Raw genomic sequence first — 25218 nt, forward strand, 5'->3', positions numbered from 1 at the left:
ACACTAATGTGTGCTAAGTAGTTGCATTCTGTATAGACCGTTGTTGTTAAAATAGCAGTAGTGAAGGCATGTTAGATCACAGAGCCCCAGTGGTCTACATTTTGTTTGCTTTGACGTTAAACTCAAATCTGTTTCTCTAACTGTGACTCTAATTACTGCAATTGCATGGTAGAAAAGTTTGCTTTGTAGGTTCACTTTTATGAAAGGGGCTTGTGTGTTTTCTGCTGTTGCTCTCTGTGTTTCATGAGCAGGTAGAGCACTTAGGTTGCATTGAATAATTTTGCACAATCAGTAAGTTTTTGTGTTTATCTTTGTTGTTTCTTTGATGTGGCCTCTAGGATGCTGCCGGCAAGGTACTGGACCGCTGGGCCATCATGTCTCGAGAAGAGGAAATCATCACCCTTCAGCAGTTTCTGCGGTTCGGAGAAACCAAGTCCATTGTGGAGCTGATGGCAATTCAGGAGAAAGAAGGGCAGGCCGTAGCTGTACCATCTTCAAAGACAGACTCAGACATAAGGACTTTCATTGAGAGCAATAATCGCACCCGGAGTCCCAGCCTTCTTGCTCACCTAGAGAACAGCAACCCTTCCAGCATTCATCACTTTGAAAACATCCCCAACAGCCTCGCATTTCTGCTTCCATTCCAGTACATAAATCCAGTCTCGGCCCCACTGCTAGGATTGCCTCCAAACGGGTTACTGTTAGAGCAACCCGGACTAAGGCTGCGGGAACCAAGCCTTTCAACTCAGAATGAATACAACGAGAGCAGTGAATCTGAAGTATCTCCCACACCTTATAAGAATGACCAGACACCCAATAGAAATGCCCTGACCAGCATTACTAACGTGGAGCCCAAAACCGAGCCAGCCTGCGTATCTCCCATTCAGAATTCTGCCCCAGTCAGTGATCTGACCAAGACTGAACACCCAAAAAGCTCCTTCCGGATTCACCGGATGAGAAGGATGGGTTCAGCCTCTAGGAAAGGAAGAGTGTTTTGTAATGCATGTGGGAAGACATTCTATGACAAAGGTACTCTCAAAATTCATTATAATGCTGTTCACCTGAAGATCAAACACCGATGCACCATTGAAGGTTGCAACATGGTCTTCAGCTCCCTCCGAAGCCGGAATCGCCACAGCGCAAACCCTAATCCTCGCCTCCACATGCCCATGCTACGAAATAACCGAGACAAAGATTTAATTCGGGCCACATCAGGAGCTGCCACCCCCGTCATAGCAAGTACAAAATCAAATCTCACACTCACAAGCCCCGGCCGGCCCCCAATGGGTTTTACCACTCCCCCACTAGACCCCGTCTTACAGAATCCTCTGCCTAGCCAGCTGGTGTTTTCTGGGCTAAAGACTGTACAGCCAGTTCCTCCATTTTATAGAAGTTTACTCACTCCGGGGGACATGGTGAGTCCTCCAACCTCCCTCCCGACTAGTCCCATCATTCCAGCCACTGGTACCATAGAGCAGCACCCCCCACCACCCTCTGAGCCCACAGCACCAGTAGTGATGATGGCCACTCACGAGCCCAGTGCCGACCTGGCACCCAAGAAGAAGCCCAGGAAGTCCAGCATGCCTGTGAAGATTGAGAAGGAGATCATTGATACCGCTGATGAGTTTGATGATGAAGATGATGATCCCAACGATGGTGGAGCTGTGGTCAACGACGTGAGCCATGACAATCATTGCCACTCCCAAGAGGAGATGAGTCCAGGCATGTCTGTGAAGGACTTTTCTAAACATAGCAGGACCCGGTGCATTTCAAGGACCGAAATAAGAAGGGCTGACAGCATGACTTCCGAGGACCAAGAACCTGAGCGGGACTATGAGAATGAGTCTGAGTCTTCAGAGCCCAAACTAGGCGAGGAGTCCATGGAAGGGGATGAGCACATTCACAGTGAAGTGAGCGAAAAAGTCCTGATGAGCAGTGAGAGGCCTGATGAGAACCACAGTGAGCCCTCTCACCAGGATGTCATCAAGGTGAAGGAAGAATTCACAGATCCCACTTACGACATGTTTTACATGAGCCAGTATGGACTGTACAACGGTGGGGGAGCCAGCATGGCAGCCCTGCATGAAAGTTTTACATCGTCTCTGAATTATGGCAGCCCTCAGAAGTTCTCCCCAGAAGGGGACCTGTGTTCTAGCCCAGACCCCAAAATCTGTTACGTGTGCAAGAAGAGTTTCAAAAGCTCCTACAGTGTGAAGCTTCACTACAGGAATGTTCACTTAAAAGAGATGCATGTGTGCACGGTGGCTGGCTGCAATGCTGCCTTCCCCTCTCGCCGAAGCAGAGACAGGTCAGTAAATCTCCATTGGCTGCTCCTGCTGGGGGTGGAGGGTGCCAGTCATGCTGGACTTAGCATTAAAAAAATCCAACTGAGATGTTTTGCACTGTAAAGATTGTCTGCAGTGACCATGAGATAACCAAGCTGCCATGCTCATGAAGGATTGTTGCAGTTGGTGCTTGTTATGACTAAGCATGCAGAATCATGTGCCATCTTACCCAGTAATGCACGCCATTTTACTCTGTGCTCTGTGTATGTGTGTGTGTATGTTTCCCCGTGCATCTAGGTGTGAATAAGTTAATTATGTACACAGTTCCCTGCTTCCTCATGAAGCTTCACGTAGAAGCCGCAGCTTCTGTTATATATATTTCTGCTTTGCCTTGTGGCTTTTTAATTAAATCAATATATTATCTTCATACACACATATTTATCCAATATAGAAACAGAAATTTACGGATGGAAAGAACCATAGGTCCAGGACATCGAGACAGCCTGCATCTCCGTAGGTATAACCAGAAATGTTATCATTCTTACATGAGTATTTAGTGTGTCCTTGAATTCTTGTAAGAGTCATGAAAATATCGGAAGAAAGTGGGACCAAAATAATTATTTAATGTGGGGAAATGGTATGGTGGTATGGGCTTCTTTATTTTAACTCACGGTATCTTTGAGCACATCTCTAAAATACAGTTTATCATGGGAATTATGCACAGAAGGGGAGACATGCATGTACTTTTAGGATCAGTTAGAATATATTATGTCCAGCCTTGAGATGACATCAGACCTTGACTATGTGGCTACAGCTCTGAAACAGTTGGGTTTAAACAGAAGCAGCTGGTCTTAAACCTCCAATGTTCTCTTTCAAGCCTAAAGAAAATGTAATATAAATGGAATGTGTCAAGGTGGTCAGTGGTGGGGTAACACAGTCATCCTACACTCGAGATAAGCTGGCAAGCAGATCATTTACATAATATACCAGCCCAAACCAGAGTCACACACCAGTTAATTCTTCCTCTTCTGTCCAATGTGGCTTTTTGGTTTTATGCTGCCTTTTAAAATATTTTTAGAAAAAATTTTATTACATGGTAAAAATCCGTATAGTAGAAGAAACAGAATTAACTGGAAAGTTTCCAAATAGCCATTCCCCAAATTCTCGCACTTAATCAATGGGTAGATCCTTTGACAAAGTAACAGAAAACAAAAGTACCACTGAAAAGTGGCGACCTGCTTCTAGAATATTCGGTTTCGTTCTACACATTTAAAAGATAAATCTTTTTAAAAATAAAAGTTAAAAAAATATTTTCCATGGTACTGATATGCAAGAGGCCCAATCCATTTAAAAGCAAAATTTCTGAGAAAAGTAAGTGGCTCTCTTTATACTCAACATGCCCAAAACATGCTTTGAAGAGAAATCTGTATTCTCTAAGATTTCACCTTCCTCAGCCTTCTCTCCCACGCCCCTTTGCCACGTTCTGTAAAACAGTTTACAGTCACAAAGTCATTTTCAGTTCTGAGTTACCAGTTCACAGTACCAGAATACAGCAGATAATAAGATAGCTATAATTTGAATAATAAAATATACTACTCGACACAACCCCCCCCAAGTTTGTGAGCAATATTCATTCTTTTATATTTGAAATAGTGCACTTGTGATAATGAGGTTAATGCATTGGATTTTTTTTTTTAACAAAAATAAAAGACTTATGAAAACCTGCATAAAATATTTATGGAAATGGAGTGTTTGAAGACAAGCCAAAATTTAAGCTTATTTGCATGAATTCCTATCACAGTTTTAGTTGGTTTGCTGAAAATACTGCAAGTCATAACATGGGCATAAATGGCTTTGGGACCAAAAGGCTACAACACCCAAAGTGTGGTGCTTTCATTTATGTCAAACCATGAGAAAACACAAGAACTTGTGTTTTGTGTTTTTATGTCCTAATGCATAAGGAAGTGCTGTTGAAAGGGTGGTTTGTCTAAGGAAAAACATTTATAAATAGCAGGAGAATATTTCAATCTCCATTTTTCTAAGGATTAGGAGGTTGGCAGATGACTAGCCATATGGAGATTTAGAAGAAGTGTCTAGGGTAGGGTAACTGGATGTTCTAGAGAAGCAGAGTAAGATACTCTCCCATGTGTCTTCAGTCACACAGGAGATAGCAAACCTCAGAAGACAGGTGATACATTTCATTTGGGTGAAATCGCACATCGCAGCTAATCTATATAATTCTGGAGATGTGTAATACATGATAAATGAAGAAAAAGCAAACCATGCGAAGGAAGCTTTTTGACTCTCCCTTGAAGTTTTGCTTTTCAACAATGCTCACATTTCTGGGTCCCAGGTTAAAAACTTCTCAGAAACTAAGATGCTTTAATTTTGACTTTTTTTCCCTTAAAAAAAAAATTGTTCATCCTTGTTGAGTCTATGACTCAAACTACCACACAACCAGAAACAGCGATGCCGCTGGGGACACTACCTCTTCCTGCATCTCTGCAGAGTGAGCTCACACATAACCAGCCTCCCATTTCAGCCAGTCACCATCACTGCTTCCACTCCTTAATCTCCTGTTTCACAGAGCCTCTTGGACCATATCTCCAATCTACCACTTGGACTCAACCTTCCCCCTTTCTCTTCCCTTTTGCTGTATTAGTCACAAGAGCCCCAGGAATCTGGTTCCCTGCTTTTTTCTTCTTCAGTTCATGATGAAGCTAAGACAGATTTTCTTACCTTTCTCTGAGCCAACAGACGTTCCCAAACAGAAACCCTTCTTTGCCTTTAATCCTGCTGTCCTCAGGCCTATTTCTTTCCTTTCCCCAGAGTCTTGATTCATCCATCCTTGACTCCACTATGTCTTCCTTGTGCAAATAAAGCATTAGAGGGGATTTCGAGTGGGGGTTGGAGTGTGCAAGGCTACAGGATGTGTAGTGATAAAACTAACAGAATAACTCTCTTCCTTCTGTTTATAAAAGCAGTCTTCTAGTCTTTGGTCTTAGAACGTCTTACAGGAGTGATACCCAGGTCTTCTTGGCTTTTTCCAAAATGGCTATATACAAGGGAATTGCGTTTTTGGTCTTCAAATAGACATGTTAGTCAGATAAAAGTAGAAAGATATTAAATAATGTGTTTTCCATTTTGCAGTGAGAGATGTCCAGGTCTTTGCTCATGGTCTTTCTAGATTTTATAAGATCAAGTTGAAGGCTTTTTGAAAAGCAAAAATTTCTTTGTCTAAGGTCATACAAAGGGAGAAGCTGTGGCAGCGGGGGAGAGGGGGTTCCAGGCATGGTTTGTTAGGGCTGAAGATTCTAAGCACAGTGTTGAAGGTATCCTTTTCTTATACAGTTGTGACTGAGTGTGAGTGTAATAAATTCAAGAGCAAAGAGGACCATTCCACACTAATGATAGAGAGCAGTGTACACAAAGATCAATTCATCTAGTCACTAGGTGGCTATTGGAATCATTTTCATTCTGAGTTATGGAAGTGAAATGTATATTATTGTCTCTGTGAAGAACTATGGCATAATAAGGTGATTACTAAAGTGTTTAACTATTATCTGATAATGTGGTGTAGTGTTAGACCTGACGCTCTCCCAAACTAACTTCCTTCCTTCCTTCCTTCCTTGTTTATCCCTTGACTTTTCTGCTACTAAGATACTGTTCTTTAAAGGATCAGGAAGCTGACTCTCCGTTTTGACGTATGCACATGAAAAACTCCCTGGGAAGAAGAGATTATAACTGGCTTAAATCAAACCTAGTCTTCATGAAGGAAATTTTCTTGGAGACATGTCATAGTCAAAATTGGCTGGGCCTAGTTTACCTTTGGTCATTTCTCATCATCTGTCTTGAATTTCCATCCTGGGGCGAAACAGTCATGGATCACCTGTTTATAAGGGAAGCCCATTTATAAGTAACATTTGGTTTGTATCAAAACAGCAGTAACAACAATAACAAATAAATGCCCTTCGGTCCTCTTTCCTAGAATTTCTTATCATTTGCTAATACCTTAAAATCTATTCATACCTGTTTTAGTGATTGGCAATGCTAAAACTCCCTCAATTAAAATGAAGACTTTGCACACAGCAACAAGGTGATATGCCCAGAAAGAACTATGTGTCCCTTTGTTTTACATCTTCCATGGTCTTTACCATCTTCATTGCTCCCTTCTGAGAATAGCAGCCACTGATGGCCAAAGTTTGTCTTAAATTTTATTAGAAAGGTAAGCATGTATGTTTAATCTTCAAGGTGTAGGAAAGATGATGCAGCCCCATGAATAAATTTAAAAACAAAATAATATTTGCTTAGGGTGATTTATAAATAAATATGAGGCAACCATTGGTGCCAAGTGTGAACCTTCTCTTTGATTGCTAGTTAAATCAGTCCAGATTTAAACATGTAAACTTCTTGATTTGTATGGAGGAAGACATCTGTATTTGGTTTATTAAAACCTGCTGATGTCTCCAGAACTAAATTTGTTCCTATATAGGCCTCTGGGTAGCTGTAGCTAAAAAGCAGAGATGTATAGTTTTTGCCTGTCTGATTACCTGACTTCCAGCCCTGTACAGGTGTGCAGGAATAAATTAACATGAGCTACCTCTGATGAGCCACTGCATACATTAACGACAGAGGTGAAGATGTGAAAACGTGCTACCTGCCTCCTGTTATCACCTTCTCAGCGGCAACATCCATTTTTTTCATCATTCTCTATGTTTGGAAACTTAGAACTTTTCTAAAGAGAGATTTTCAATAAATGCACATGATCTCACTACCTTCAAGAAATGAGCCACTTAGCACCAGTTTGAGGTAACTATTAGTATATTTGCCTTCATATAATTAGCCGTCAAATACAGCGTGTTAATTTTCTTCAAGTACAAGAAGAGAACATTTTAAGGCATTTCATTTCCTATAAGTTTGCCAATCAAACTGAAACTCTCCTTTTCCAAAAATCTTTTACAAAGTGACGTTGTGCAGGTCCTCTGACACTTAAATGTTGAGGAAGAGATTTCCCTCCTTTACGCTATTTGGTTTCACAATAGAAGCCCGCAGATCAATAGGTCTTTTGTACTTATCTCCATTCCTTTCCATCAAAGGGAAACAAACAAAATAAATCCCCCTTCTGAGTAATTGCTAGTTGTGCCCTCCTCAAGCAAAACTTTGGTAGTAAGATAAACTTCGGTGTCATTCCTGTCTCTGGGGTTCTTTTTATATACTGGGAGAAGAGCAATGAGCAAAACGGTCTCCTTGTATCATGGGGAGAGACTCTGACAAGCCTAAAGTGAGCCTCGGATCTTCCTAATGATCTCCTGCTGGCCCAGCTGGATGTAAGACAAGCTCATTTAAGCCTCTGCTGACCTTTCACTCCTCCACTCCTAGAACCACACCAGTCACTTCCACCGTCTTCCAGACTGAGTACCAAACAGACAACACAGCTGAATGGTGACAAAGAGATGCTTACACATTCCTATTGATGAGTGAGTGTTACATTAAATCTCTTATCAATACATAACCTCCTTAGCACAAACATGCTTCCTACGCACTGCTTATTCTTACTTTCTCTTTGAAAGGAACAGGCTGTTACTCTTGCCAGCATTATCTTGAAAATTCAGGTAAAAGTTGCACTTAGAACAGAATGCACATACGGAGTTCACAGGCAGTATTTTTCACGATTGGCAACACCTTGGAAGGATCATCTTCCCGATTTCCACCTCTCTGGGGACTGCCACCATCTACCTGACACCGTGATAGACTTCACTGGTCTGGTCATAATTATTCTTCTACATAATTATTCAAGATACTTGTTCCTGGTGATAATCTTTTCTTTTTAAAAAACGGAGGCCATTCACACTGAAAGTGTGAATTAGCAGTCGATAGTATCAGTGTTGTCCAGAGTGGTTCTCTCTCAGGTGAAAGGCTTCTTACCAGCTCTCTTGCTGTGAGTGATCATTTGTTGTTGTGCTAAGAGGAAGGGAGACTTTCCTCTCTCTGCTGAAATTTCTTAGTGAAGGTCAGGCTAGAAAGCATTTCTTTTTTCTTTTTTCTAAAGCCTCAGAAATAATTTAATGTTTTTGCTCTAAGACTCCCACAAGCTTCAAATAAATGAATGTGGCAGAATATGAAAGGAGTTTACACTTGCCAAAAAATTACAATGTCATAAAAAAGGGATTTGGTAACTTCAGTTCTTGAGTGCCGTGGGGTGTGTGTGTGTGTGTGTGTGTGTGTACATGTACATGCATGTTTGAGAAAGAAGCAGGCTATGAAAGAAGAGGAAAGACTACTTTGTAGGAAAGGACAATTTTTCTTCAGTTACTTAACATAAAACTACACTTTTTAAAAATACCTCAATTTTATGTCCCAATGCAAGCTGCTTGAATTAAAACAGAAGTTGTAAATTCCTGGTAAAAAGCTGTTATGCCTGAAGTGTTAGTGATCTTAACTCTAGTACTTTATGGAGTTTATTACTTCTTTTATTAACTAAGGGGAAAAATGTTACCCACTTCTGGTTCAATTCTTTTTCTTGCTTGCTCTAATTATTTTGACTTTACCTTGGGAAAAAAAAAAAAAAAAGCCAAGTGTTTCCAGCTGAACATATATAAGTGATGCTTCACTTTTGCTAGAGCATTTATCAATCTGAATTATTACCAGCTATTCAAAAAATATGCTAACGTCCTAATCTAAATGCATCCACGTAATGTATATGTGTGTTTATACATAAACATCCACATAAATAAGAATATCAAAAGACCGATCATCCTTAATTGCCAGAACAGACATGTTCATCTTGGAAAGTAATGTATGAAGTTACTTTATCACATTGATGGGAAATAACTGGATTTTGTAAGTAAAAAGAGACAGATTGGGACAAGGAGCATGACGGACGCTCAGAAGGCAGCCTCTTCGGTCCGGTGGCCAGCTGAGGGGGGCCGCTCTGAGTCTGCTGCCTTTTAGCCCACTCTGTCACTGAGGGGGCACTGGTGGGTCAGTTCGCTCACTAGTAATTGTGTTTTACAGACTTCTAAAGCAATTGGCTCAGTCAGTCCCAATTCAATAAAAGTGGAGAGCAAGAGAGAGAGCACTTTTGTTCTATTTTTTACTTGAAATTATTTCATTCAGCAGTCTGTCTTTTTTATTACCAGGACTTGACATTAGCACTCCAAGCTATATTAGCATCCATTTCAGCAGTTCAGTAATGGTATTAAAAAAACACTTAACTTCAACGGTGAATGGTTGTATGACAGTACCATAAAAAATCCACATTAAAAAAAAACTCATGTATTTGTCCCAGCAAATTATTTTTCACTTGTTTAACCACTTCAAAACTATGTTCTCATGATGGTTGTTCACGAGGACCGTCTTATTCTCAGAAGCAGCCAATGGCGCTGCTCTGTCGATTAGGGAACTGGGGAAAGAGGATAGGAAAACCGGTAGGGAGAGGGTGGGTAAAGATGCTATTTACCCTGTAGTTAGATTACCTTCCATTCATCAGCAGAGATAGAATTGGCAACCTCAGAGCACCCAAGGTGAAATTCTTGGATCCTCATACGTAGCTGGGATTTGATTTTGAACCCAACACTCTCCAAACTTGGGAGCAAAGCCTAACTACTTTGGCACTGCAGTGTGCTCATAAATGACTACATTAGATTCTAAATTTTGATTAAACATTCAGTAATTAATCAATGGTAGACATGAAGCAGTTGGCAAGGTCCAGAGCTGCAAAATGTTTAAGACATAAAACATTACGAAGTAATTAGAATATGCTCCTTCAAGAGAAGGATTGCCTTCAATAAAGAGGTAAATGATAGCATCCTGTTTACTGTGGACGTAGGCAGCCAGAGCAATATGATAAACTGCTGGAGATACACATATCAGTAATCATCCACATTATTAGTGCCATTAATCATAATTCCAAAAATATGACAGCAGCAGCCAACTTTTTGACCAATTTTGCTTCTGCCTGTTGGCCATTATAACTTTGCTAATAGACTGCAGAGCTCCTGTGCGTGGCCATTTGCATTGAGAATAGAAGGTTAATTATATTGGAGCTGCTGATTTTTTCTCTCCTTGGAAAAGGCTTAGCACTTTGACAATCCCAGGAGCTCCCTGTTGTTAAACCAGTAAAAGTACTTTATTGAAATTTTCTTTGTTGGTCAGGAATGAGGAGATGTTTCAAATGAGATATAAGCGCCAGGGATAGCTGCTAATGTCTCTTGCTCCAAAGTGATCCTTGGGCAGCAAGATGAACTCAGTGGTTTCTTTAGATCACTTTGTTCTCTCATTTCTCTTTTGCAGGTGGGTAAAGATTTCAGCACTATATGGAAATCCCACTTGATTAGTGGTAGTCTCGATATGTAGGACTGAGAAGTTGGGGGTTATGGCTCATAATATTGAGAGAAATAAGCAGATATTTTAACATAAAATTCTGCTTTCCCTATGCTCATGTGAATAAAAAGTAAAAATAATTTCACAAAAATTGAGTGTTTCTAAAAATTGAGATGTTTAATGGCATAGGTACATTGCCAGTGAGTTAAAGTTTTCATTGGTACGTTTGACATTATTTAACCAAGAACACAAATTAGATTTTGCACATTCTTTTTGTTCATGTATCTTTTTTTTTTAAGATTTTATTTAATCTTAAAAATCTTGAAAAAAAATTTATTTATTTGAGAGAGATCACAAGTAGGCAGAGAGAAGGAAGAGAGAGAGGAGGAAGCAGGCTTCCTGCTAAGCAGAGAGCCCGGTGCGGGGCTTGATCCGAGGACCCTGGGATCATGACCTGAGCTGAAGGCAGAGTGTTTAAACCAGGCGCCCTTGTTCATGTATCTTAAATAGTTTCATTTTTAACATAGAATTCCAGATAAGGCCATAGCTAAATGATAATACTGGTGGTCTATAAAATTGGGAATCTCTAAGAGTCCCAGTCTTAACTTTTTAAAAGATCTTAAATTAACCATTTTTAAAAATTTTTAATTTTTAATTTTTTATAAACATACAATATATTTTTATCCCCAGGGGTACAGGTCTGTGAATCGCCAGGTTTACACACCTCACAGCACTCACTGAAGCACATACCCTCCCCAATGTCCATAACCCACCCCGCTTCTCCCAACCCCCCTCCCCCCAGCAACCCTCTGTTTGTTTTGTGAGATTAAGAGTCACTTATGGTTTGTCTCCCTCCCAGTCCCATCTTGTTTCATTGATTCTTCTCTTAAATTAACCATTTTAATAATGTAAAACATTTTGAATATTTGGTCTTAGAAAGTTTTTCCTTTGAAAATGATCTCAGAAAGAAATAGAGGTTTCACATTGTATGTATTAAAAAAGAATGCTTACTTTTTAAATGGCAGAAAATTTTCAAGAGAAAAATGTGTTCCTATTATTTTAGACATAGGTCTTCTGCGCTCTTTATTAAAGTCAGACCATTAACACAAGGGTTGGAAGATTTGAGGTTTAGTTCATCCAGGGGTGTGTGTGTGTGTGTGTGTGTGTGTATTAGAACTCAGATTTGTTTCATTCCTTAAAAGACGTCAGTGTTCATGGCCTTTTTTCTTCCCACCAATAGTAGTAAACTGAGCACCATATGAGCTGCCTGACTGAGAACATTTCTGAATGCTGTGAAAACATAACCCTCTTCCCAGTGTGGCATTCCTCTCACGTTACAATGCAACAGGTACCTATCGAATTCAATCAGCACCCTGGAGAAGCCTTCATGTGTGAGATGCAACTCAGAAGTAAAATGGTTAGGGAACAGGGCTGTTGGATATCAATTCTACACTTAACCTGAGCATCCGGCATTTTCCATCTACCAATCTGCCTTCCCAAATGCCATTACTACATTAACATTTTTTATGCATTCCACAGCAATGACAAATTGTTTTCTAACTGTAGCGCCAGATTTAGTATGCGAAAGACACGTTTGCCTCTGCCAACAAACCAATAATTCTCACTAACATCTTCAGAGTTACAACATTTATAAAGTTGCAAAGTGGAGTAAACAAACCATCTGTTTGGCTTTTCCATATATGTCATGCTTTCTTATTAGCATATTACGATTCATTTAGTAAACAAATTTGGTGATTTCGTTCACGTCAAAGTTAGGTCGGAAGCTTGAAGATGATTAACATTGCTGGGACATGCACATTAATACATTGCTTCCTCGGCAAAGTTAAATGGCTTCTCAGGAGAATCGCCCCTTGTTGACAAGATGAGACTGTCAATTTTGTTTGCCTGCCACATTAGGGGCCGTGAGGGGATGGCAGGCTCAGAGAGAGGGGAGTCATGTAGGCAGCATAATTCACTGTGAATTGAGAAAAGAAGTCTAATTCTGATAAATGGTCGACCCCAATACATCCTACCTGTTATTACAACAGACGTGCCGTATCTGTGCAGTAAATTAGCTAAACCCCTAAAGAGTTTGGTGGGAGCTTATCTTCAAGTGAATAATTTGAATGTAGAGGGAACTGTCTGCGTGACCAGTATGGATGATTTGTTTTATATTGAAAGAGATTGAAGTGACTGAATTTCATAGTTTTAATTTGCAAGAATTTGCTTAGCTTTTATTTCTTACATTTAATATGTACTTCTTTTGTTTTGTTTTGTTTTTTCTTGAGCATTCACTAAAACTGTACATTCAGTTTGTGTGTGTGTGTGTGTGTGTGAGCGAGAGATGGTTTTCAGCTCTTCTGGAGAGGGTCTTTAAATAATTGCCTATAGAACAACTACTAGTTATGCAGAAATGTGTACTATCAAAAAATGTGATTTAACTCACAGAGCTGTAAGCCTCCTACCATTAATACAAAAATTGTGAAGAGTTAAATACAACAGATAATGTCAGAGCAATCCAGATAAGAAGAAGAGAATTAATGAGGGGCAGAGGTTTTAATTTTTCATTTCTGTGGATTTGGATAGATGATGTACATTTCTGTTCAGGAGTGTTGATGATTCAGTATCCCACAGTACATTGAAATCCGGCATCTAGGTTTTTCCAGAATGGTTATAAATTTATTTCTCTATCATATATGTATATAAATACACACACACCAATTTTTGGGTATCTGTTATGTGTACATCATAATCATTCTGGACAGTGTAATTTGAGGGGCATGTGTGTGTGTGTGTGTGTTGAGTGGCAAACATAAGCAAGAAAATAAAAAAATTAATCCAATATGGAGCCTCAATTCTATTTTGCCTGAGATATTGTAATTATTTATCAAGTATTTTGCTTCACTGAGTTTAGAATGCTTCAAAACTGATAAAGAATTAAGATTTAGATGTTGAACTTCTCATGTAACCTATGGTCTGATTCACCATTCACCATTTTGACTACTACATTCTGATTTTCTAATTTGAACATGAAATTTTTCCTTTTAAAAAAAGTTCCTTCCGTATATATCCAAGTCAAAGTTAAAACCTCGAAGCACTTTTTCTTTGAAATGTTTTTAACTTTAATTTTTACAAGTCAAACATTGTATTAGTTGAACTGGGCATTGGAACAAGAGAGACCTGAAAAAGGAAGTGCCCAGCAAGACTTGTTTTTCTCTCTTATTTTCTCTCACTTTGTATTTATGTATTTACTTAGCTGTGTTTGATTAACTTGATGTCTTCTGTGGATGCATAATAAAGTTTTATTTTTTCAATTGAGATATAATTGACATAAGTAAAATTTTTATTAAAGAAACAGAAAAAGAATGGTGCTCCACATTAGTCCAGCAAGAGTACTTCCACTCAGCATTTCAAAGTGTTAAGTTTGGCTTCGTGACTTCTCCTACCCAAGGCGTCCTTACTTTTTGCTCTTAAGGATAATCTTAGTTTTCAAAAGGCATTTTGTAAACTCACAGTGTGGAAGGTGCAGGAAAGAGTACAGAGGCTCAGAGAAAGTAGTTGTAATTCCAAGCAAGCCCAAGTTACAGGACTGTGTCATGCCTTAATCTACATAGTGTTTCTGTGTACACACTAGGGTATTAATAGGGCCCGAATTACCCTTTGCTGTATTACCCCTGCCTTTTCTTAAATATTCTGTTACATGGTTCCAATCTTGGGATCATTGTTTTCTCTTCTACAGTATATTTTGGGAAAAACTTCTTTACGACTTCTTTACTTCTATTATTGATAGAAGGCAAATAAACGTACTTTCAAGTATCTCCTATGTGCAGAGTATTCTACTTTAATGCAGAAGGCTGGAGGTTGAATGAGATTTAGTTTGTAGTCTTGAAAGTGACCATCTTGGGGCTACATTTTGGACTCCTCCCTTAGTAAGTAGTACTGTTTGTATTCATTAACACCAGATCCCTATTAAGACCAGATGCTTACCCTTTCTGCCTAGGACCTCATCTTCTCTCTCCATCCCAGTCATTTTTTTTTTCTTAAGATTTTTATTTATTTGACAGATCACAAGTAGGCAGAGAGGCAGGCAGAGAGAGAGAGGAGGAGGAGGCAGGCTCCCTGCTGAGCAGAGAGCCCAATGTGAGGCTTAATTCCAGGACCCTGGGATCATGACCTGAGCCGAAAGCAGAGGCTTTAACCACTGAGCCACCCAGGTGCCCCCAGTCATTTTTTTCCATGAGAGCAATATACATCTGTGTATCGGCAGCAAGTATCAAAGCAAGTAGAAAGAGCTTTCGTGATGTGTATGATCTTGTATCATATAAGTTTGAATATAATCTAGGTTTTTGCTAAAGATTATTTCTCTCTCTCTTCTGGAGATAAATATTCATAGTAAGTCCATTTCTAGGAAAACCGTCTGTCTCTGGAAAACTCAAAACTGGGCTCCTTCATAGATTGTTCCTTCCACTTATTACATACATCTGCAACACTGCTTCCTCTGCGAGGCTCTTTCTCTGATTTCCAGCACTCTCTAGCCTTCCTCCATTTTAGAGTCCTCTTCTCTCCATCTGATGGACAGTAGGCATGAGTTCTTTCTGTGTCTCTTCCATCTTCCCTTTCTTTTTACCTCTTTGATTTTGCTGATCCAAATGAACTTATAAATTGCTATTAACCCTAGGTCTTTGTATCTCCTCATGAGGACAGTGTTTTATGACAACTAATGGTTTGGATCGACTGATTCCAGAGTCCAGCAATTGGTCTTTGTTAAGATCAAGTGCTGCCTTCTATCTACTCTGTAGAGGCTGAACCTAACCTCTTGAGGAACAGGATCAGTACTCTCTAAACACTCTCTTCTTTCTCTCCTCCTCTCGCTTTTCCTCTTACCCCCCAAACATTACTATGTGAGTTTGTTAGAAAATCTCCCAAGCCTGGTATCACAAGAGTGAATGAGCAGACTTTCCACAGCCTGTTCTTCCCATCCCCACTTCAAGTGTTTTGCATATGGCATTTAGGAGGATTATTAAACAAAAATGAAACAGATTAAAAAATGAGCATAAAAGAATCAATTCTCTGGAACTGTGGTTGCATAATGGAAATCGACTACCATGAATGAACCCTTGTACTGAAGTTATGAACAGCAGAGCTAATGCACTGCCATGAGTTCATCTTTATTATTGCATTACACCTGAATCAATTGATAAAATAGCCTTTTTTTTTTTAAAGCAAGGGATGGCACTTAATTGAATAAAAGTCAATGTAATTATATTAGCAGAGGCCAACAGTACTGCTGACAGCGGAAAAGGGACACTGTTGAACAGAGTGCCAGAGCTGGTCTACACATTTCTGCACATCGTTTGGTTGACAGATATTGAGGGCTGGTACATCATCTAATTAGATTACAGATTTCTGTTGCTGTAAGTGAGAAATGAAGAGAAACATCTCTTCCTGGTAACATATCAGTAGAGATGTGTAATTTCACAAGTCATCTTAGGAAAGAAGTGTCCATCTGGGTGATCCGTGTGTCCTCTTGTCAATGTTAATTTATTCTTCCTTATTCAGTGTGTCTGGATGTGACTGCTGTGTGTCTGGCTGCTGTTTTCTCAGCAGTGAATCTAGGAAGTGGTAACTGCAGATGTGTGAGAAGCAACGGAGTTCTAGATTACAGTCGTCATAAAATGTGTGCTTGTGAAATTAAAGTGGGGAGGGTGTTAAAAATAAGAAACAGAGGGGTAGGCTTTTGCAGGCTACTTATGGTTGGCAGTTTGTTTTATCAATAGAGTCATAGGACGCAGTGTAACTCTGTTTCCACATCCCTATAGTAAGTGTGGGGGCGTCACACCTGCATGTCAGGGTGGAGACCGCACAGTAGGTGTTTCCTGCACTCTGCTTAGCAACTGCACTTGGAGTCATCTGCCATCTGACACCCAGGACACGGGGAGCAACAGTGTCAGAGCAGGGACCGTGGGGACAGCTTCTGTTTATCACTCGCATACTCCCCCGCCCTCCCCATCCCGCATGCATCTGTGTAGAACTCATTTATGGATGATAATGATGCTGTGAATTTGGTTTATCTTAATTCGATTCATGATTTTTGGATTATACAGCTGATCTGAAAATCATCAAGACAGCATATGAGATGATCGCTTAATGACAGAAAATGATTTTGTGATCAGAACATTTTAAATCCCTATTTTATTGTTTAAGTTTTTTTTTTAACCAGATGTCTAGAATGTGAATTTGTTTTCTCTCTCTCTCTCTCTTTCTCTCTCTTTCTCTCTCTCTCTGTCTCTCATTCTTGCTTTCTTTTGTGATCGATTTAGCAAAAGATTAGAAAGCTGATCTTATTATCACAAGGTAAGCTCAGCCTTCCTAAGTGCAGTGTGGAGAGGGCTGCTCCCCTCTACCCCTTAACACCCAGAGTGCTATATATTGTCTTGTGTGGAAAGGTGGAGAAGTCTTTTCCTGCCTTTCTTGTCTCTGAGGCACATACCTCTCAACCATCTCTAAGAAATTTGCCATGCTTGTCACCAAATGGAGTGACTCATTTTGGTCTTGCATATGTTTTAATTATAATCAGGAGGTCTGTTGAATGTTATACTGGCCATTCTAGGTCATTTCTATTATCACAGTTACTTTTTCAAGATGTAGAGCTTCTGTCATTATCGAGAAGCTTTTATGTATCTGTGTATTTATTTATTGGTTTATTTTTTGGAAGGGTAGCCTCCAATTTAGGTGCCTGTCAAATATGTGAGCCTTTGCAGGTGGAGAGAGGTATATGCCCAAGGGCACTTTAAAAATAAATGGGGGATGTAAATACAAAGGCATTGTTTTCAGATAGATAATAACATATCAGGCTTTGTAAATCATGGCATCCCTATGGATGCTGGGGGACAAATCCTATCTTTGTTTCTTTTTTTGTTTTTACACAAGCAAAGCACTTAGTAGAGTAAAAGTTTTGCTTGTCCAAGAAGTACAGATTCCAGTTGTTAAAATAGGGGGACTGTATATTGTGCTTGATTTGGGGGTTATTTATTGTGTGTATCCTTTTCTTTTTAGTCCTTTTGGTTTTTTTCTGTTGTTTAGTGTGATTTTTTTAAAGGGTGGTTGGGTTTTGTTTTTAAAAAACAATTTCTATTATTCAGGCTTTGTTTTAAAGGATTACATTTTAAAGGTTGAATTACTCGATGAAAGCATTTTCAACAGTAAAATGCAACAGCTTCTGAAAATGAAGCACAGTTTACTAGTAAATTAGTTGAGATCCCAAATTCTGAGGAAAGGGATGTATGATACAGTCTGCAACCCTATTTCAAATTTCTAATCTATAAAACTAAATTTTTTCATGAAATATAGACAGGTGAGGGGGAAGATGTCATTATGTTTTAAAGTTAAACTGAAATTATCTAGACCATTTACTTTTTTAAAAAATTGATCTTTTTTATACCTCTAAATGAAGTACTGTAGGCAAAAGAGGCTTGGTTTTGGTTTTTGGTTTTTTGGTTTTTTTCAGGTGTAAATTCAAATTACTCAGTTTAGATAAGCAGCATGTTTCCATTCTTTTGCCCTATTTAATATATGTTCTGAAATCTCTGCTGTGAGATTCTCTGCCGCTGGTGCTGCTACCCAGGAAAGCTAAGAGTATCATTGAGAAAAAGGTGCATGGGTTTGCATTCATCCTACCATCGAGGAATTGTACTCTTCTAAAAATTACGTTAATGAAAGGCTCCCCTTATTGCACTCCCCCCCACCACTTATTCCCAAATCCTGAGAATGTAGGGAAATGTTTGCTTTTATAATGGTGTAATTAGCAACGAATGTGCTTATTTGATGCCTGGTGGAAGCTGAATCAATTTTAAAATGTTCTTCTTTTTCTCACCCCTCCCCACTCCCTGTACACCTCCCCCCCCCCTTATTTTCCTAGACACAGCGCCAACATAAACCTGCATCGCAAACTGTTGACCAAAGAACTCGATGACATGGGCCTGGACTCAGCGCAGCCCTCCCTTAGCAAGGACCTCCGGGATGAATTTCTGATGAAGATCTATGGTGCCCAGCACCCTTTGGGGCTCGATGTCAGGGAAGACGCCTCCTCTCCCGCAGGGACTGAAGACTCCCACCTGAATGGGTACGGGAGAGGCATGGCAGAGGACTACATGGTCCTTGACCTGAGCACCACCTCCAGCCTGCAGTCCAGCAGCAGCATCCATTCCTCCCGAGAATCCGACGCGGGCAGCGATGAGGGGATTCTTCTCGACGACATCGACGGGGCGAGTGACAGTGGGGAGTCTGCACACAAGGCTGAGGTCCCTGCCCTCCCCGGCAGTTTAGGGGCCGAAGTTTCAGGATCTCTGATGTTCAACAGCTTGTCCGGGAGCAATGGTGGGATCATGTGCAACATTTGCCACAAAATGTACAGCAACAAGGGGACTTTGAGAGTGCACTACAAAACTGTGCATTTGCGAGAAATGCACAAGTGCAAAGTCCCCGGTTGCAATATGATGTTTTCCTCTGTGCGAAGCCGAAACCGGCACAGTCAGAACCCTAATCTCCACAAAAACATTCCCTTCACTTCAGTAGATTAGGCTCAGAATGGACACTACAGATGCCAGCTCTCACCAGATGGCCTACATATTTGAACTGCCATAGTCAGTGTGTGCTTGTGTACTTGGGTGTGTGTGTATGTGTGCGTGTGTGCGTGTGTGTGTGTACACATGTACGCCTCTGTGTCTACATACACACACACGCATCTTTTCTTTAGATATAAAAAGATGAACACTAGGTGCTTTTGAAATTGTTTTCTTTTTCCTTTATAATTTTGGGAAAGGGGTGGGAACTTTAATTTGGGAGTGAAAACAGAGTACCCTTAAAACACACATACACACACACACACAAAGTGTGCAACTAGCCCAAATTCTGAAAGAATAAGAATTCTCGGTCCTCTCCAGAGGGACAGTTTGTTATACCCATGACTGTTGCCTGCAAAGAAATAAATAAAAGGGGAAAAAAAAGAAAAAAGAAACAAAAAAGGAACTTCTTACAGTTGTCTTTTGTGAACTTTAAGGTTTTGAGAGAATCTTCAATTAAAGCATGGCAGATTCACCTGTAAATATTTAGCCTTGAGAGGCCAATGATGTAAAGCAATTGTATTGATGGTTGTTTAACTCTTTTGTTTAATTTTTACAGTTACATCCAGCTGTTAGATATGCAGGAGAAAAATAGTTTGCTGGCTAGCTCTATTCATTTATGTTAGCATTAATGCACATTTTTTTTTTTTAAAGAAAAACCATGGTCTTGTTTTTACTACCTGCTAGATATAGTGATAAAGAGGTGCTGGCATGCTTTACAGCACAGATCTGATTTTTTAAAATGTCCTGTACTAGTACATAAATCCAGTCATGCACTTTTTTTCATACACTACAAGGGGATGTGTAATATCCATGCTTCTTTTTTTATCCTTAAACTATTGCCATACTTCAAGTAAGTGTCTTTTTAAAAAAATTCACTTGTATAAAAATGGTCTGGTCAGTATAGGGCACAAATGCCAAACAAAAGTATTAGTGTTAACACAAAACTGCCAACTTTGCACAAGTTTCCAGAAAAGAAAATACAATTAGTCACTCAACATAACCACAGGCCAATTTGTCGGCCACCAGAAAACCGCTTTAAAAAAAGAACACTTGGTGATTCTTTCAAGTGCCGAATGTTATTAGAATCAACATTGCATCCTTCTTGCTTATATGTTAAGTTACATAAAAGGAAAACAAAATTATGTGGTGTGAAACAGCCAAGGCATTTGCTCTTCAGAGGCAGGATAATATTTCAGGATACAAAAGCCCAAATTACTCACTATGGAACAAAGCTGAAAATAGTAAAAGTGTTGAACACTCATTTCCAAGGGCCTAACCCTTCTCCTTTAAAAAGAAAGAAGTAAGTCTGCACGGGGTTGGTCTGTTGTATGGCTGTCTAATTTTTTGCAAGTTAGGCAGTCGTCCTATGATTCAGGCCCGTTTGATAGACAAAATCAAAAGACATTTCACAGCGGCAGTTACTCAGAAGCTTTGAAAACATGTGCTGAACTTGAATTGAGCAACACTCCTTTCTGAAAAGCCAGACGAAGGGGGGTTTAAAATAGGATCTCTCACTGTTGAGTGTTTTGTGTTTCCCCACATGATTTGTCAGAGAGAAATGAAAGCAAGCCTGAAACCCAGCAATTGAGAGTGAGAAAGAGGGGGAGACAATTCTCCAAACCTTTTTTGTTTTGTTTTGTTTTGTTTCCGATGTTTACACATGTTGCCTGAGCTGGTTAACCACATGGGCAGCCCTCAGCTACCACAACATACTGACTAAATGATGATATTTACTCAAGTTCAGTCTGCAGCCAAAACCATTAGGATGTGCATTGCAGACTGTGTTTTGTTGTCTTTTTTTTTTTTAAGTGGAGGGGGGAAAGACAGATAAACAAGGAATATTTTGTCTAACAGTACACAATAATTTAAAGAGAATGTATTTCTTTTCTGCATTTAATGGCCTCAAACATTTCTCTCATCAGTCTCAAGGTTAGAAATACCCCCTTTGTTTGAACTTTGCATGTTGTTTCCATTTTTCATATGTTTTGTAATTATTTTTTCTATGTTCACATCAGCATTCACTTCCGTTAAATTTGCCAAAGGAAACTGTTAATATGTTTCTGTTGTTGTTATTATTCCTGTAGGGTTTATTGTACCTCACAGTATTTATTGTTTCCAAAAATAAGCATCATTAGTTGAGGATTCAGTATTTTTATTTGTAAAAATTTCAGAAACAATAGATTCTTCAAGATAAGATAGACTTGTCTAGAAGCTTCATCTTTTCATCTCCTTCAGAGGATACTATGGGGTTCGTTTAATTCGTTTGTTCTCCAGTGAGGAAAGACCAAAAGTATTCGCAGTACAAAAGAAACCATATCAAACACTATGTCTGTTAAATGACAAATGTTTACGGTAAAAAGCTGAGGAATTAGTAATAACCATTTTTGTTTTCTTGTACCTTTGAATTTCCCAAAGTCTTAATTGCTTTATTTTGGTGTTGTGTTAAATTGAATAGACAGAGATGTTTTCCTTTGTTTTATACCATAGAAGACTATGTACAGTATGTTTGTGAAAAATTGAACTAGAATAATGAAAGTTTGTTTGCAAACATTTTCGTCCTCTTAGCATTCTCTGTGTTGCGCTGTTGCCCCACTACCAAATGATTTGAGTCAAAAAAGGTGGAAAAAATATTTTTTAGTATCCCAAGAAGAGATTAGGGAGACACTAGCTTTTGGATTGTGATAGACCGAATTACACCTAGTTTTATGAAAATTAACACATTTTTATTTCAGTGATATTTAAAAGTTATACTCTTGGCTGAGCTATTAGAACTCATCTTGTACAGAATCAATGTTTAGTCTGTTTAATTTAATGTCAACTAAAAGGTCAAATAGCCCTCGTGAGTGAATTACATAGCTGTCAGCAGGTCATATCAGCAAATGAACTGGGCTTAGAACAAATGTTTGTTGCTTGCCACAAACCGGGCTAATGTGAATAGCCAGTTAGAACAGCCCGGAAGTAATGAGATTCTCAAAGTAGAATTCCCCTTGCTCTTGTGAATGTGTTTGCCTGAGATTTGTCAGAGAAACGGCCATGAGTCCTGGACAACTGGCTCTTGTTTTTAAGTGTCTCCCCTATTTGCTACTGCTTTTGTGCCTCAAGTGCCCAAATGTTATGGTGGCCTTCTAAATGGGTGAAAAACACTTTCTAGTATAAAGCCTACTTGCTTAAAAAGTGACCGGGGGAGTGGATGGAAGCAAAGTGGCACCTGGACTTAACATGTAACATTATGGATTGCACAGGGCTTCCCGTCCCAGAGTGTTGCTTGTTTTTGGGTGTGTGCCTGAGCACAATGTTTTGACTTAACTGTACATCTAGTTAGGACAGTGATCCCAAGGCTTACTTGCAAACGGGAAGGCAAAAGAGATCAGCATTTTAATCACTGGGCCCTTCGTCTTTGTCCGTTTTCTACTCATTTGTTTTTTCGTAGGAGTTTTCTATGGTGAAACGGTTTCTCTCGAGCTGCATCCATTCTGTGCTGGCTGAAAAGGAAGGGCGATGCAGATTTTCCTGCAAACAGCTTTCCCCCATTTGATTGATTTAACCACGGTTTTGTCACAGGTAGAAAATGAGGCAGTATTACTAATGTGCATGTTCACTAGCTGATGTTGAAACTTACTGTTTTGATCATTTTAAACAATGTTTTTGTACATATCAGAAAGGCTGAGTCTGCTTTAGGGAACGTCTGCACGCTGCGGAGGCGACGGCAAAGAGCAAGAGGAGGGGTAGATGATGCGTAATTTGGTTTAAAAATGGGATTAAGAAGCTGGACCCTCTTTGTTCTGCTATTAATTGTATGGAGATAAGTCAGCGCAATGTAATGCTTCTCAGGATCCTAGTCTAGCTGTCCAGTGCAGCCTGAGGCCTTTTAAAGGTTTGAAGGTGTGCTCGCTTCGGCAGCACATATACTAAAGGTTTGAAGGTATTAATGTTTTCTTTCTCAACGTGAATAACATCTTTTTTGAAAACGTGTTTAGCACAATGGTGCCACTGTCCTTGTAGTGTGATTTCTTTGGTCATGAATTTCCAGGCCCTTCTAGTAAGAGGAGAAAGACACTTCCCTGGTTAACAGCCCTGTTACTGTATACATTGCTCTTAAAACAAAAACAAACTAACAAAAAACCAACCAAACAAACAAAAACTTGGAATATACTAAGAATAGGCTGTTATTCCAGAGGCGTTCTCCCCATTTTACTCAGGAGAAACCAAGCACTAGATTCCCACCAAATAAAGTGACCTTTTGGTCCCCTTCCTAGGTACACACCCCAGATGTGTACCAAGCAAATGAGAATGGGGGCCATTGGCAATTAAAACATAAAGAAGCCGGGAACTAGCTTGGGGTGGAAATGCTGCTAACTGCTAACAGTTGACCTGAGCAGTCCTAACTTGTACTTGGTCTTTTAGCGTTAGATTCGATTGACTAACAGAGTAAATAAAACTCAGCTGTAATACGACACACCACATCTGCTATCAAAGAAACAAAACAACCAGAAGAAATTTTCTTTTATTCCCCGTACATACTCCTTAACTTCTAAACAATTACAATAAATTTTATTCATTAAAAACTCAGAATATTTAAGTAAGAGGATCTCGCTTCTCCCTCCCATGCTTTGTCTTTTAATGGGTATGGCCTAAGTGTGGTAAGGAGGGCGATAAAAGGCAGGTGCCAAAAAGACTGGAAGGAATGAGTTTTTCCAAAAGCAGAGTAAGGGGTACCAAGTAGAGGATTGGTACCTGCCCTGGTTTGGGGTAGCGAGAAAGGAAAATGGTGAATGAACCCGAAGTGTTTGTGCAAAAAGAAGGTGTGGTACACTTGTGCCTAGCAGTGGTGAGAGCATATGAGGCACCGCCCCACAGAGCTCCCTATGACCAGGTGCACCGCGGCACCCCAGTCTGAGTAACGGGACAGCAAAGACAGCTGCGTGGAAATACCAGTTCCTTATGGGTCAGAATAGCCGACAAGGGCAACTGTGAGGGCGTTTTCTTTGCTTTCGGTTTTGTTTTGTGGGTGGGAAGTGATGGTGGAGTCCCTAAGGGAAGCAAAGAGATGTGGTGGGTCACCTAGGTTCTAGAAAAGGCTGGTGGTCAAACTGGGCTCTTAAATGTATTTTTTGCATCATGACTTTTGCATGGCCCTATAGCCATGATTGTAATGCCACTTGGCTAAAGACTTCTTGTTCAAAATGTGAGCTCATTTACCTCCCTGTGAAGCATAAAAGTAACTCTTCTGTTTTCATGTTTTCCTGCAAAGCAAAAGCATGTGGCAGTCTTCCTCGCGTTAGAATTAAGATCATATCTGATGTGTCTCAGACTCATTTCCCTGTTCCCTGTAGTTGGAGAGTTGCTCCCCATAAATGGTAACTTGGAATTAGTATTTATAAATCCAGCTGTAAAACCAGTGGGTAAATTAGTCTACAGTCACTCCAGCCCAAACACCCACCCTTCCTTGTATCCTTCCGTCATCCCCCTTCTTTCCACATCTTGCCCAAGATGATGCTTGCGGTCATGCGGCAATAACTGGACATCAGATACTGTCTTTTGGCCTCTGCTGAAAACTCCAAATGCCTAATGATAGGGTTTTAAAAAAAATGAGCATTTTTTACAAGTACACTGAATTGGATCAGCATTATCATTCATTATAATGCTAGATATATTTTTGAAACAACATCCTATAGTTGTTATAAAACTACCCTTATTCTTTTCTAAAGTGTTATTGTAAATTCATTTGACCTTTACTGCAAAAAAAAAAAATCTTTTTTTATATAGAGTATCAAGACAAGGCTCAGTTTGTAACAAATAGTGGACCATTACAAAAGAGGAAAGGAAAAAGCTGGGGCTGAGCAGTGAGAAGCTTCAGTTCAATTTCACCTCATATCTTTCTAATAACTTACTTGTCACTTTATTACCTTCCAGTAATGTGAATGCTGCTGACAAGACTGTCACACTAACAGCAGACAACACCCTCTCCGCCTCAGCCCCAGCTCTCC

The 25218-nt window shown here is 39.7% G+C and overlaps 1 protein-coding gene across 6 annotated transcripts in view; it reads left to right on the forward strand.

Annotated features, from left to right (window-relative positions):
• BNC2 (basonuclin 2) overlaps window positions 1-24688 on the forward strand; it is a 427511-nt gene extending 402823 nt beyond the window's left edge. For 4 of the 6 annotated variants that reach the window (XM_044265618.1, XM_044265621.1, XM_044265617.1 and 1 more), the window contains 3 exons: window positions 339-2308; window positions 2737-2802; window positions 18526-24688. In XM_044265618.1, coding sequence (XP_044121553.1) covers window positions 339-2308; window positions 2737-2802; window positions 18526-19186 — 2697 coding nt within the window. In that variant the 3' untranslated portion in view covers window positions 19187-24688. The remainder of the gene's footprint in view (window positions 1-338; window positions 2309-2736; window positions 2803-18525) is intronic. The other 2 variants (XM_044265622.1, XM_044265619.1) reach the window with 2 other exon arrangements.
• Window positions 24689-25218: the final 530 nt, after the last annotated feature.

The sequence above is a fragment of the Neovison vison genome, chromosome 9 (genome assembly GCF_020171115.1).
Source record: "Neovison vison isolate M4711 chromosome 9, ASM_NN_V1, whole genome shotgun sequence".
NCBI classification, from domain to species: domain Eukaryota; kingdom Metazoa; phylum Chordata; class Mammalia; order Carnivora; family Mustelidae; genus Neogale; species Neogale vison.